The sequence below is a fragment of the Ahaetulla prasina genome, chromosome 3, assembly GCF_028640845.1.
Source record: "Ahaetulla prasina isolate Xishuangbanna chromosome 3, ASM2864084v1, whole genome shotgun sequence".
In the NCBI taxonomy this organism is placed as follows: Eukaryota; Metazoa; Chordata; class Lepidosauria; order Squamata; family Colubridae; genus Ahaetulla; species Ahaetulla prasina.
This window is the reverse complement of record NC_080541.1, coordinates 221,819,234-221,833,997: the sequence shown is the minus strand read 5'-3', so window position 1 is coordinate 221,833,997 and position 14,764 is coordinate 221,819,234. Positions and strand designations below refer to the sequence as shown.

Below are 14,764 nucleotides of genomic sequence, written 5' to 3'. Positions count from 1 at the left end.
GAGAGAGAAAGAGAGACAGATGATAGATAGAAAAAGCAACACAGCATTATAGTAGAGAAAACCACTAATATAAGCAGGAGAAATTCACATACTGTATGTAGAGAATTGAATAGAGGGACAAATAATGCCCTGCTTCCTTTTCTCTCAAATCCATAACCGAATAAAGAAATGGACCAAATAGTCAGGCAAAATAAGTGAGAATGATCAGAAAATTCCCCCAAACACACACCTTCAAGGTCAGACTTCTATAATGGGATAAGGACTCGTGCTCCAATGTTCATTTGCAATGATACACATCATACACATGCAATCCATCAATATACAACATACCAAAAAAAAAAAAAGACAGGGAAACCCCACAAATTAATTCACAATCCCCAAATTATAAAAATGGACGAGGTGGCAAATACATTTTTTTTAATATAATCTTGGATCCACTGTTTTCAGTGAAGAAAACTTGCTCAGAAACTTCTGTCATTGCTGAGCCTTTAATAAAATTAAATAACTTTAAATTAACCTGAAATCTTCTCTACAAGGGCTGTGTTTCACACCTTTGCCTACCCTTATTTCCTGCCCCCTTGAGTAAAAATTCACAACTCTAAAACTCCCATATCGTATGACAGTTAAGACAACATAGCACCATACTCAAAATGAGACACAGAGAGACTACCTCTGAGAGAGATTCTACCGGTTCGGACCGGTTCGGACAAACCGGTATCTTCAACAATCAGCTGGGCCTACTCACCCACTCCTGCGCTTTACTTACCTATATCTTCACAGCTGATTAGCGTGGCTGAGCTCAGCTGTTTATTTCCCTAACACGGAAGGTGATTTTTCGTTCAATTGCGCATGCGCACGAAGCATTCGATCACCGAACCGGCTGTTAAACCGGTAGGATCCCACCACTGATCTAAACCCACTTCTGGACAAACATCCATTTATCACTGTTCCAACATTCGACTTCTAGATGGGATAGCTCCTTACCTTGACCGCATACCTGTAATCTGATAAAACCTGCCAGCACCAGGCAAGAAATCCAGAAATAATCTTGGCCCAGCAGGACAACCTGTATAAATAGAAAATGAGCATCCATAAGCATTTAGTTTGAGCAACTTCCCTCATTTGGCCTCCTAGGATCTGTAGAGGGCAGGGAGCAGAGGTGGGTTTCAGCAGGTTCTGACCAGTTCTGGAGAACCGGTAATGGAAATTTTGAGTAGTTTGGAGAACCGGTAGTAAAAATTCTGATTGGCCCCGGCCCCATCTATTCTCTGCCTCCCGAGTCCCAGCCGATCGGGAGGAAATGGGGATTTTACAGTATCCTTCCTCTGGAATGGGGTGAGAATGGGGATTTTACAGTATCCTTCCCCTGCCATGCCCAGGAAGCCACACCCACCAAGCCACACCCACAGAACCGGTAGTAAAAAAAATTGAAACCCACCACTGGCAGGGAGGTCAAGGGATTAGAAGGAGGTCAGCATGATGAAGGCCATAAAACAAACTCCACCACCCATTTTCTCCGTAGCTGCCCCCTCTTTGCAAAGGGGTAAAGCTCTTTGCTTTTGGGAATAAATAAATCTCTTTTACTCTGGATTTCATTTTTATTGGTTCTCAACCCTGGCTTGAGTTAGAAGATAGCCTGTTATTAAAACACAGCAGCCTGCAATTACTGCAGGCTCGAATCCCACCAGGCCCAAGGTTGACTCACCTTCCATCCTTTATAAGGTAGGTAAAATGAGGACCCAGATTGTTGGGGGGGCAATAAGTTGACTTTGTAAATATACAAATAGAATGAGACTATTGCCTTACACACTGTAAGCCACCCTGAGTCTTCGGAGAAGGGCGGGATATAAATGTAAAATAAAAAAAAATAAAAATAAAAAAAAAAACCCCAAAATTATGTTTCTGATACTCTTAAAAGCCCATCTCCCTTAAAGGTGAAGGTAAAGGTTCCCCTTGCACGTATGTGCTAGTCGTGCCTGACTCTAGGGGGCAGTTTCAAAGCCGAAGAGCCAGCGCTGTCCGAAGACGTCTCCGTGGTCACGTGGCTGGCAGGACTCAATGCCAAAGGTGCATGGAATGCTGTTACCTTCCCACCAAAGGTGGTCCCTAGTTTTTCTACTTGCATTTTTTACATGCTTTCAAACTGCTAGGTTGACAGACGCTCGGCAGCACTAGGGATTCGAGCCGCTGAACTGCTGACCTTTTGATCGACAAGCTGAGCATCTTAGCCACTGGGCCACTGTGTCCCCAACCCATCTCCCTTAGACAGGTGTATTTCCATGCCCTTTTGAATGTGGTACAAGGCTCTGCCCCCCTGCAGGTGTTCATACAAAGAGGCAGCCTTCTATTGTACTGGTCCAGCCCGTCGCCATCTTGCATCTTTCTTTCCAATAGAAGAGAAGTTATAAACACAAGTAATATATTTGTCTGTTTGCTTGTATCCCACCTTTATTGTTTTACAAAGAACTCAAGATGGCGGACATATGCAACACGCCTTCTTCCTCCTTTTTTCTCCCACACAACAACCTTATGACTGAGGTAGGCTGGGTCCTGAGAACGAGTGACTGACCAAAAATCACCCAGCCATCTTTCATTTTTAATTTATTTATTTTGATTTATTTATATCTTGAGGTTATTATTTTTTATAAACTCAAGGCAGCCAACACACCAGCTTTCCTTCCTCCCTCTCTCAAGCTCTTTCTTCCTTCCTTCCTTCCTCCTTCCTCCTTCCTTCTTCCTCCTTCCTCCTTCCTCCTCCTTCCTCCCTCCTTCCTTCTTCCCCTTCCTTCCTTCCTTCTCTCTCTCCTCCGTCTTTCCTTCCTTCTTTCCCTTCCTTCCTTCCCCTTCTTTCCTTCCTTCCTTCTTCCTCCTCCATTCCTTCCTTCTTTCCCTCTTCCTTCCTTCTTCCTTCCTTCCTTCCATCCTTCGATCCTTCCATTCTTCCTTCCTTCTTCCCCTTCCTTCATTCCTACCTTCCCCTCTCTTCTTTCCCCTTTCCTTCCTTCTCTCCTTCCCTCCCTCCCTTCCTCCCTCCCTCCCTCCTTCCTTCCTTCCCCCTTCCTTCTTTTCCTCCCTCCCTCCCCTTCCCTTCCAGCCATCCTTCCTTTCTTCCTTCCTTCTTCCCCTTCCTTCCTTCCTTCTTTCTCTTCCTCCCTCTCTCCTTCCTTCCTTCCTTCCTTCCTTCCCTCTTCCTTTTTTCCTTTCCTCCATCCACCCCTCCCTTCTCCCATCTCCCTCCCTTCTTCCTTCTTTCCTTCCTTTTCCTATTTTCCCCACAACAACAATCCTGTCAGGTGGCTTGGGCTGAAAGAGAGGAGCCAGCAAATCCTTCCCCTGGTGTCCTGTGCTCTCAAGAAGAGGGGGAGGTCGCCGGTTCAAACAGAGTGTAGATTTTTCATCTGGCCCTGCAGTGGATACAGAAGTTAGAGATCAGAGCAAGCTGCCAATTTTCCAAGGAGATTCCGGAGACATCTTGATCCAGCCCAGCAGAATCTGCCATGTTTGATGGGGCGTGAATGGCAGGGCTGGGATTATCAAAAGTTTTGAAATAGTTGTGTAGAAAAACGTTGCCCCTCAAGCGGAGTTTTCGCCTTTCTTCACTCCTTACATCGTCGCCCCAGGACTGTTCAGAAAAAAATTAATCAACATCGGTTGCAATTTAGTTTCACCAAATAGACAGCTAATATTTGCTTTCTCAGCAATCTCAGACTTAATGAGATCCTTCTCAAATGTCATGGCATCTGAGCCTGGCTGGATTTGTCTTCCACGATACATCTAGAGGGAGAACATAGAACATAAAGTCATAGGACTGGAAGGAACCACAAAGGTCTTCTAGTCCAACCCTAACTCTTATACCACTCCGGACAAAGGGCTGTCCAATTTCTTCTTGAAGACCTCCAATGATGGAGAATCTACAACCTCCAGAGATAAGCCATTCCACTGGTTAATTGTTCTCGCGGTCAAGAAATTTCTCCTTAGTTCTATTTATTTTATTTTATTTATTTATTTTATTTATTTGTCAATCATTGTCGTGTCCCACTCCTCCTCTGACGGCCGGGTCGGGGAAGTCTGTATCAAGCATGCCTCTGCAGCTCTGCCAAAGTCCTATCAGAGTCCTCAGGGCAGGCAGGAATCCAAGGTGTGACTTCAGCAATCCAGATGAGACTTTGCCTGACTCAGAGGCTGCCAGAAAGCAGATCCTTTATATAGGCCATGGGGTGTGGCTCCATGACTCAGCACTTATCCAGGCCTGCCCCTCCCTTCCTTTTGCTGACGTCGCCTCTCCATTCTCCGGAAGCGTGGATCTATCTATTGCATCGTTTTGTCTCCAGCTGTTGGTAATCCCAGCTCGTGGCTGGCTTCAGGTGCACATGCTATCGGAGGGAGGTTTGTTTGTTCAGTTTATCCGGGCATGGTGCCAGGGCTGGGGGCTGGAGACATGCCAGGACATTCTTCTGTACTATCAGTCTCTGGCTGAGATAGCAGGAGATGAGAGGGGCCCGGCTGTGGCGGGGGCGAGCGAGGCACAACAATCATATATAAGATAACAGGTAAAAGTATAAACATAATTTGGATACATGAAAAGAGTAAGTAAAAAAGGAATATTAGGACAGGGATGGTAGGCACGCAGGTGCTCTTATGCACGCCCCTTACAGACCTCTTAGGAATGCGGTGAGGTCAACAGTAGACAGTTTAAGGTTAAAGTTTTGGGGGTTTGGAGAAGAAACCACAGAGTCAGGTAGTGCATTCCAGGCATTGACCACTCTGTTACTGAAGTCGTATTTTCTGCAATTGAGTTTGGAGCAGTTTACCTTGAGTTTGTATCTATTATTTGCTCGTGTATTGTTGTGGTTGAAGCTGAAGTAGTCATTGACAGGTAGGACATTGTGGTAGATAATTTTATGTACTATGCTTAGGTCAGACTGAAGTCGGCGTAGTTCTAAGTTGTCTAAGACCAAAATTTGGAATCTGGTGGCATAAGGTATTTTATTGCGAGCAGAGGAATGGAGGACTCTTCTTGCGAATATCTCTGGGATCTCTCGATTATATTTATGTCCGATATGCAGTGCGAGTTCCAGACAGATGAGCTGTATTCAAGAATTGGTCTAGCAAATGCTTTGTATGCTCTAGTTGGTAGTACAATATTACCAGAGAAGAAGCTATGCAAGATTAGGTTAACAAGTCTTAGTGCCTTTTTGGCAATGTTGTTACTGTGGGCTCTGACACTTAGATCTTTAGAAATGAGTACTCCAAGGTCCTTGACAGAGTGAGGGTCATCTACAAGGTCCTGGCCACCTAATTTGTATTTTGAAGTTGGATCTCTCTTTGATATGTTTCCATCCCTTACTTCTTGTCCGGTCCTCAGGTGCTTTGGAGAATAGGTTGACCACATCTTCTCTGTGGCAGCCCCTCAAATAGTAGACGATGCCAACATGTCTCCCCTAATCTTTTTCTTTGATGGGCTAGAAGATATACGTAGTTCCCCCAACCATTCATCATATGATTTAGCCTCCAAAGCTTTGATCATCCTTATTGCTCTTCTCTGCACACTTTCTAGAGTCTTATGATCGTTTTTCACACTTAGGACCGTTGTAGCATCATCCCCATAGTCACGTGATTTACATTCGGATGCTCAACAACTGACTCACATTTATGACTGTTGTAGCGTCTCAGAGTCATGTGAGGTCCCCTTTTGCGACCTTCTAACAAGCAAAGCCAGGTTCATTTGACAACCATGTTACTAATTTAAGAACTGCAGGGATTCCATTAACAAATGTGGCAAGAAAAGTCCTAAAATGGGGCAAAGCTCGCTCAACAATTGTCTCACTTAGCAACATAAGATAACATGACATAACACATAACATATAACATAACACGACAGACCCGGTGACCTAGAGGTGGAACTCTTGCCTCACAATCAGGAGGTTGTGAGTTCGATCCTAGGTAGGGGCAGATGTAGGGTCTCCTGCTTGGGCAGCGGGTTGGACTAGATGACCTGCAAGGTCCCTTCCAACTCTGTTAAATAAATTTTGGGCTCAATTGTGGTTGTAAGTTGAGTACTACCTGTATTGGATAACCCATGCTTTGTTGTGTCCCCGTTTGACAGATATTTTAATAGAGAAAGAGAATGACCACAGGTGAGCAAAAAAGAAGAGAGAGTGAAAGCTACTTCCTGCCGGCTTCCCCACTGAGGAAAGTGAAAGTGACTTTCTGCCGCCTTCCCCATTGAGGAAAGTGAAAGCGACTTCCTGCCGCCTTCCCCATTGAGGAAAGTGGAAGCGACTTCCTGCCGGTTTCCCCATTAAGGAAAGTGAAAGTGACTTCCTGCCACCTTCTCCATTGAGGAAAGTGAAAGCGACTTCCTGCCGCCTTCCCTATTGAGGAAAGTGAAAGCGACTTCCTGTAGCCTTCCCCATTGAGGAAAGTGAAAGTGACTTCCTGCCGGCTTCCCCATTGAGGAAAGTGAAAGTGACTTCCTGCCACCTTCCCCATTGAGGAAAGTGAAAGCGACTTCCTGCCGGTTTCCCCATTAAGGAAAGTGAAAGTGACTTCCTGCCACCTTCCCTGTTGAATAAAGTGAAAGCAACTTCTTGCCGCCTTCTCCATTGAGGAAAGTGAAAGTGACTTCTTGCCACCTTCCCCACTTAGTAAAATGAAAATGACTTCCTGGCACCTTCCCCATTGAGGAAAGTGAAAGCGACTTCCTGCCGCCTTCCCCATTGAGGAAAGTGAAAGCAACTTCCTGCCGCCTTCCCTATTGACTTTCCTTCTAGGAAGCTGGCAGGGAGCATTGAAAATGATGATCACGGTGGCGCAGTGATTAGAGTGCAGTACTGCAGGCTACTTCTGCTGATCACCGGCTGCCAGCAGTTCGGCAGATCAAATCTCACCAGGCTCCAGGTTGACTCAGCCTTCCATCCTTCCGAGGTGGGTAAAATGAGGACCCAGATTGTTGGGGACAATATGCTGACTCTGTAAACCACTTAGAGAGGGCTGTAAAGCACTGTGAAGCAGTATATAAATCTAAGTGCTATTACTATCGCATGATAGTGGCTGACTGCAACTCTGAAGCAACCACAACTGTACCATATTTCAATCCCATAGGAGCCTCCCATGGGTCCCAGATGTTGGATGCATCCTTCAAATTAGCCCGCTTGAGGTATGTTGATTTAAAACTTGTTGCCCTAGGATGCCCTGTTTTGCCCAATTGGAGGTTCCAAACAGACATGAGAATTTTCGTTTTATGTATCCAACTGTCTCTTCTTACAAGTAAAAAAAATCCACCTTTTATTCTGTGGCCATTTTTCTGAGGTAAAGCAGACAATTAAGTTGACTTTTCTTGGGGCCCTTGGACCCCCAAGTTGTTTCTGTTTCTTCTTCTTCTTCTTCTTCTCCTTCCTCCTCCTCTTCTTCTTCTTCTTCTTCTTCTTCTTCTTCTTCTTCTTCTTCTTCTTCTTCTTCTTCTTCTTCTTCTTCTTCTTCTTCTTCTTCTTCTTCTTCTTCTTCTTCTTCCTCTTCTTCTTCTTCTTCTTCTTCTTCTTCTCAACCTGTTCAACTTCTCAAATTTTAACTTTAGTAAAAAAAATCAAAACCCTACCCCCACCAATGATGTCCTAGCTTCGTAACCCCACCTGAACCCATGCTAAAATTAGATCCATCTCAGCAAGCTTCCTCAAGATGTCCCTCCAGGGTCATTGTGGGTGGAGGGAGGTCATAATTCACAAGATGCAAGGCACAATGTCACGACCGAAGCTCTGAAACATTTGTACATGCATGGATACGCTCGCGTCCATAAGAATCCTGGCTTTTCCTGGTAGGAAATTCACATTGCTCACATGTCTATGGAGATTTTCATTCATCCAGGTCATAGTTGTCCCAAAGGTGCTTTTTTCAAGAAGCAACTGGACTTTCTGGTTATTTTATTTTTTTTGAAGACATTTCGCTTCTCATCCAAGAAGCTTCTTCAGCTCTGGAGTTGAAGCAGTTGGAATCTGAAGAAGCTTCCTGGATGAGAAGCGAAACGTCTTCAGAAGAAGAACCAGAAAATCCAGCTGCCTCTTGTAAAAAAGCACCTTTGGGACAAATTGCTCACATCTATGGAAGGTGTCAACTTAGGGTGTCAACGTGTCAAGTTAAATCACATTCAAGGGCAGCAGCACCTTTTAAGAAAGATGGCCACCAATAGGTCAACATGTCCTATTCAGGGCTGGGCTGCTGAGGTTTCGCAGGGGTTCGGGAGAACCTCTAGCTAAGATTCTGTGCAGTTTGGAGAACCCCCAAATCCCACTCCTGGCTGGCCCCTCCCACCCTGCCCCGTCCCTCCAGGGAGTCCCCATGCGGCCTGTTTTGGATGCAGGTAAGTGCAGGACATGCGCGGAGGCTCGGGGAGGACAAAAAAACGGGCCTACCAAGAAGGACAGTTTCCGGCCTCCAGAGGGCCTCTGGAGCCTGGGGAAGCTGTTTTCGCCCTCCCGGAAGCTTGAGAAAAGCCTCCAGAGCCTAGGGAGGGCAAAACACGCTCCCCCCACCCGCAGTAGTGCAGGAGGCTGATTAGTCCAGGGGTCTCCAACCTTGGTCCCTTTAAGACTTGTGGACTTCAACTCCCAGAGTCCCTCAGCCAGCAAAGTTGGCTGAGGAACTCTGGGAGTTGAAGTCCACAAGTCTTAAAGGGACCAAGGTTGGAGACCCCTGGACTAGGCCACATCCACCATGGCCACACTCACCCAGGAACTGGGCAGGGAACCCCTTGGTAAAATTTTTGAAGCCCACCCCTGGTCCTATTGATGACCTAAATAGAGATGGGGCTCTTTCTGTCCTCACAGTTTCCCCCTCAAAATCCAGTGCCATCCAAAAGCAATTTCCAGAATATTTTAATAATATGAACTTCAAAGCAATAATGAAGGACAGACAATTCCGGCAAACAAACCTCCGTGAGATCAGAAAGAGTTAGAAACGCCTGAACGAATGAAGAAACCACGATACAGGTAGTCCTCAACTCACGACCATCGCTGAGCTGAAGATGTCTGTTGCTAAGCAAGAGCGTTGCTAAAGGTTTTCCCCGTTTTACAACCGAGGACACTGCAACTGTCATAAATATGAAGCAGTTGCCAAGTGTCCGAATTTTGATCACATGACCAAGGGGATGGCATAATGGTCATAAGTGTGAAAAATGGTCATAAGTGGTTCTTTCAATGCCGTTGTACCATTGAACGGTCACTAAACAAACTGTTGTAAATCAAGAATTACCTGTACTTTTAAAGATTTTGAAATCTGTTTGCTGCTTCACTAGGATCAATAAAACAATGACTTGCACAACCTCCATGCATAAGAGTTTATTAGTGAGGGTAGATATGATATTGTTGCCATTACGGAAACTTGGTGGGATGAAACTGACAAATGGAACATACAGCTAGAGGGATATAAATTATTTAAAAGAAATAGACCAAATAAAAGAGGAGGTGGAGTTGCACTATATATAAGAAATAACTACATCTCTACAGAAATAGAGCACAACAATGATGAAAATCATCTTGAATGTATTTGGGTCAATATAAAAGGGGTGAAAAACGATATTGCCATAGGTCTATACTATAGGCCACCCAACCAAACAGAGGAAGTAGATGAACTTTTTGCTAGTCAGCTAACTAAGGTATGTAGGAAGCACATCACAGTAGTAATGGGGGATTTTAACTACCCTGACATCAACTGGGAAACAAACTCTGCACCAAGTGGAAGATCCAACAGGTTCCTAACAAACCTAGCAGACAACTTTGTTTCCCAAAAATAGAGAAGGCGACAAGGATCAGCCATATTGGACTTAATTCTCACTAACAGAGATGAAATGATAGAAGGTGTTGAAGCTACAGGAACCTTGGGGCAAGTGACCACAATTTTGGAATACAACATTAAGCAAATACAAGTAGTAGAACAAAGTCAAACTAGAGTCTTGGACTTTAAGAGAGCTAATTTCAATAAACTTAGAGAGATCTTGAGAAGGATTCAATGGATGAGAATCCTCAGGGGAAAACAACTCAAGAAGCTTGGGAAATTTTGAAAAGTGAGATTATAAAAACACAGTCTAACACAATACCAATGAAGAAGAAAATAGTAGATCACAAAAGAAACCAGCATGGATGCATAAAGAACTATCTGACAAATTGAAAGACAAAAGGACAAATATAAAAAGTGGAAAGAGGGGCAAATAACTAAGGCAGAATATCAGCAACAGCCCGAGCCTGTAAAGATGAAGTGAGGAAAGCTAAGGCTCACAATGAACAAAGGCTAGCGACAAAAGTAAAAATAATAAAAAGCTTCTTCCAACATGTTAAAAACAAGAAAAAGTCAAGGAAACAATTGGCCCATTGCTGGGAGAAAGTGGCAAGAAGATGACAAGCAACAGGAGAAAGCAGATCTACTTAACTCATATTTTGCATCTGTCTTTACACAAAAGGAAAAACAATCCAACCTATCAAAACAGCACTACAAAAACAGATTAGAAACACAAGTTAAAATAAGGAAGAAAATGGTAAGTGAACACCTGTCTACCCTAGACGAGTTCAAATCACCAGGACCGGATGGATTACACCCCAAGGTTCTGAAGGAACTGGCAGACGTGATCTCAGGAGCACTGAACTATATCTTTCAAAGATCCTGGAGCACAGGGAGCTGCCAGAGGACTGGAAAAGAGCTGATGTAGTTCCCATCTTCAAAAAGGAAAAAACAGATCCAGGAAACTACAGACCTATCAGTCTGACCTCAATACCGGGGAAGATTCTGGAAAAGATAATCAAGCAACGAATCACCGAACACCTAGAAGCAAACAAAGTAATAACCAAAAGCCAACATGGGTTTGTCAAAACAGATCATGCCAGACTAATCTTATCGCATTCTTTGACAAAATGACAAAATTAGTAGACCAGAGGAATGCTGTTGATATAATTTACTTGGACTTCAGTAAAGCATTTGATAAAGTAGACCATAACCTACTACTAGATAAAGTAGAAAATGTGGGTTAGACAGCACCACCACCAGATGGATTCAGTAACTGGCTGACCAACGCACTCAACGTGTAGTCCTCAACGGAACTACATCCACATGGAGGGAAGTATGCAGTGGAGTACCCCAAGGCTCTGTTTTAGGCCCAGTACTCTTCAACATCTTCATCAATGACTTGGACGAGGGAATAGATGGGGAACTCATCAGATTTGCAGATGACACCAAGCTGGCAGGAATAGCCAACACTCCAGAAGATAGGCTCAAGTTAGAGAAAGATCTTGACAGACTTGAACATTGGCGCTATCTAACAAAATGAAATTCAACAGTGAAAAAGTAAGGTTCTACATTTAGGCCAAAAACAAAATGCACCAGTACCGTATATGTGGTACCTTGCTCAATAGTAGTACCTGTGAGAGGGATCTTGGAGTCCTAGTGGATAACCATCTAGATATGAGCCAGCAGTGTGCAGCAGCTGTTAAAAAAGCCAACACAGTTCTGGGCTGCATAAACAGAGGGATAGAATCAAGATCACGTGAAGTGCTAGTACCACTTTATAATGCCTTGGTAAGGCCACACTTGGAATATTGCATCCAGTTTTGGTCGCCACGATGTAAAAAAGATGTTGAGACTCTAGAAAGAGTGCAGAGAAGAGCAACAAAGATGATTAGGGGACTGGAGGATAAAACATATGAAGAACGGTTGCAGGAACTGGGTATGTCTAGTTTAACAAAAAGAAGGACTAGGGGAGACATGATAGCAGTGTTCCAATATCTCAGGGGCTGCCACAAAGAAGTGGGAGTTGGGCTGTTCTCCAGAGCACCTGAGGGTAGAACAAGAAGCAATGGGTGGAAACTGATCAAGGAAAGAAGCAACTTAGAACTAAGGAGAAATTTCCTGACAGTTAGAACAATTAATAAGTGGAACGACTTGCCTTCAGAAGTTGTGAATGCTCCAACACTGGAAATTTTTAAGAAAATGTTGGATAACCATCTGACTGAGATGGTGTAGGGTTTCCTGCCTGGGCAGGGGGTTGGACTAGAAGGCCTCCAAGGTCCCTTCCAACTCTGATGTTATGTTATGTTATGTTATGAGTTATTTATTTAGTTGGTTGTTTGGTTGTTTGGTTGTTTGGTTGGTTGGTTGGTTGTTTGGTTGGTTGGTTGGTTAGTTAGTTGATTTCTATAGCTGCCCATCACAACACACCATTCTGGACATAAACTGTTTCAACTCCTACCCTCAAAACGACACTACAAAGCACTGCACACCACAACAACTAGACAAAAGAACAGTTTTTTTCCCGAACACCATCACTCTGTTAAACACACAATTCTCTCAACACTGTCAAACTATTCATTAAATCTGCAGTACTGTTAATCTTCTTATCGTTCCCATCACCCATCTCCTTCCGCTTATGACTGTATGACTGTAACTTTGTTGCTTGTATCCTTACGATTTATATTGATATTGATTGTTTCCTGATTACTTATTATTACTTTTCTTTTATGTACACCGAAAGCAGATGGATCAAAGACAAATTCTTTGTGTGTCTAATCACACTTGGCCAATAAAAGATTCTATTCTATATATATTACAATTAAAATCCTGAAAACATTTTAAAGCAATAAAAACAGTAAAAACTAAAGACTCAGAATATTATCAGACATGGAATAAATTTTATGAATGGCTAGAGACAAGCGGTAGAAATGAGAGAAAGTAAGAGTGTGAATGTTAATAATTGTTAGTATGGAAAATAAAGATGTATAAAACTATAACTATAGTAAGGGATAAAAATGTAAATAAGCTAATGAAAGAAGAAATTTAGTTTACGTTTTTTGGTTATACTATAATTATTGGCATTATATTATTATTATTATTATCATTATCATTATTATTATTATTATTATTATTATCATTATTAGTTTGTGTGTTAAGATTTACTATTAATTTTTCTTTGGTTTTGCACTGTTTGTAAATGTTATCCTGACAAGGCATTGTTTTTCAATAAATAAAGAAATAAAAACAACAACAGTAAAACTATTAAAATGATAAAAAGATTTAAAAGTTTTTTTAAAAACTCTTAGGAGTTTGCGCTTGCAAACTGATAAAATGAAGCAAGTTTACCATCTTGTTAAAAAAAACAACACACACCACAACAACATAACCTTTGAAACAGGGACCAGCAACATTTTAAGCAAAGTATATATTTCATTTCACATCAAGAATTTCTCTGCTTCACAGCTCCATCCTTTCACTCTTACGGGCAATAAAGTGCCAGGAACCCCCCAAACAGTACACAAGTCAAATCCTATCACAGCAAAATCGACAAGGCATCCTGAGAAAACCCACCACCCCCCGTAGACCCCAGAAGGCCACGTCGCAAACCGAATTCTGAAACCTTTAAATTGCAAACAAGAATCGGCCACCAACCTTGGGTCTCCGCATGGTGGAATGAGAGGCTGAGAAGAAGATCCTAGCACAAGTCTTGAAATCTGAGGAAGGAAGCCAGTCAGGGACTCGTCTGCTTTCTTTGGAGGAATCTTTTTTTCTCTCTCTCTCTGGGATTTTTTTTTTTAATTTTTGGGTGGATGGGGGTGGGAGATTTCTAAGGGAGACGTCAATTTTGCCAAGCAATAATGGAGCCGAGAGAGTTTCATGGGTGGCTTTTTTAAAAAAAGAACTAATTTAAGGGTGTGTGTGTTGTAAAATAGCTTTATTTCAGAACACTGACGGAAACAAAACTCAAACAAATGCAGGAGGAATCAGCATATGGCAAAGTCTGCATATTGTGATGCTTACTATATAGAATACAGAATAACAGAGTCGGAAGGGACCTTGGAGGTCTTCTAGTCCAACCCCCTGCTTAGGCAGGAAACCCCACACCACTTTAGACAAATGGTTATCCAACATCTTAAAAACTTCCAGTGTTGGAGCATTTACAACTTCTGGAGGCAAGTTATCCACTGATTAATTGTTCTCACTGTCAGGAAATTTCTCCTTAGTTCTAAATTGCTTCTCTCCTTGATTAGTTTCCACCCATTGCTTCTTGTTCTGCCCTCAGGTGCTTTGGAGAATAGCTTGACTCCCTCTTCTTTGGGGCAGCCCCTGAGATATTGGAACACTGCTATCATGTCTCCCCTAGTCCTTCTTTTCATTAAACTAGACATACCCAATTCCTGCAACCGTTCTTCATATGTTTTAGCCTCCAGTCCCCTAATCCTCTTTGTTGCTCTTCTCTGCACTCTTTCTAGAGTCTCAACATCTTTTTTACAATGTGGCGACCAAAACTGGATGCAGTATTCCAAGTACTGCATTATAAAGCATTATAAGCTGGTATTGATGCTATGCTATGCTCTACTCTACTCTACTCTACTCTACTCTACTCTACTCTACTCTACTCTACTCTACTCTACTCTACTCTAAAGGAGCCACCCTTGAAGACTACCTAGAACAGGATAGTTTGAGCAAAGGATCATGAAAAAAACTTTTACTAAGCTTTATTGGCTCTGGATCCCATTCTAAGATCAACCGTGGTTTCATAGTCTTGGTTTACAGTATGTGGGTCTCTTTGAATAGAGGTAGCCAGGTTTGCTGTACAAAATTACTACAGGTAGTCCTTGACTTACAACCATTTGTTCAGTGACCATTCAAAGTTACAACCATGCTGTCCAAAGTGACTGGTGACCATTTTTCACCAAAAATATATATATATATGCAATTTTTCCTCCTTTGAGAGTGATGTTTGTGCATAGATGGCTTGGACTCATTTATC

At 42.8% G+C, this 14,764-nt stretch overlaps 1 protein-coding gene across 1 annotated transcript in view; it reads right to left on the bottom strand.

Moving 5' to 3' along the window:
• Nucleotides 1-13,509, bottom strand: part of COL20A1 (collagen type XX alpha 1 chain) — a 265,731-nt gene extending 252,222 nt beyond the window's left edge. Inside the window, exons 1-2 of the mRNA XM_058174284.1 lie at nt 13,423-13,509; nt 985-1,066 (exon numbers count right to left, since the gene is read on the bottom strand). Coding sequence (XP_058030267.1) covers nt 985-1,066; nt 13,423-13,437 — 97 coding nt within the window. The 5' untranslated portion in view covers nt 13,438-13,509. The remainder of the gene's footprint in view (nt 1-984; nt 1,067-13,422) is intronic.
• Between the last annotated feature and the right edge of the window lie 1,255 nt (nt 13,510-14,764).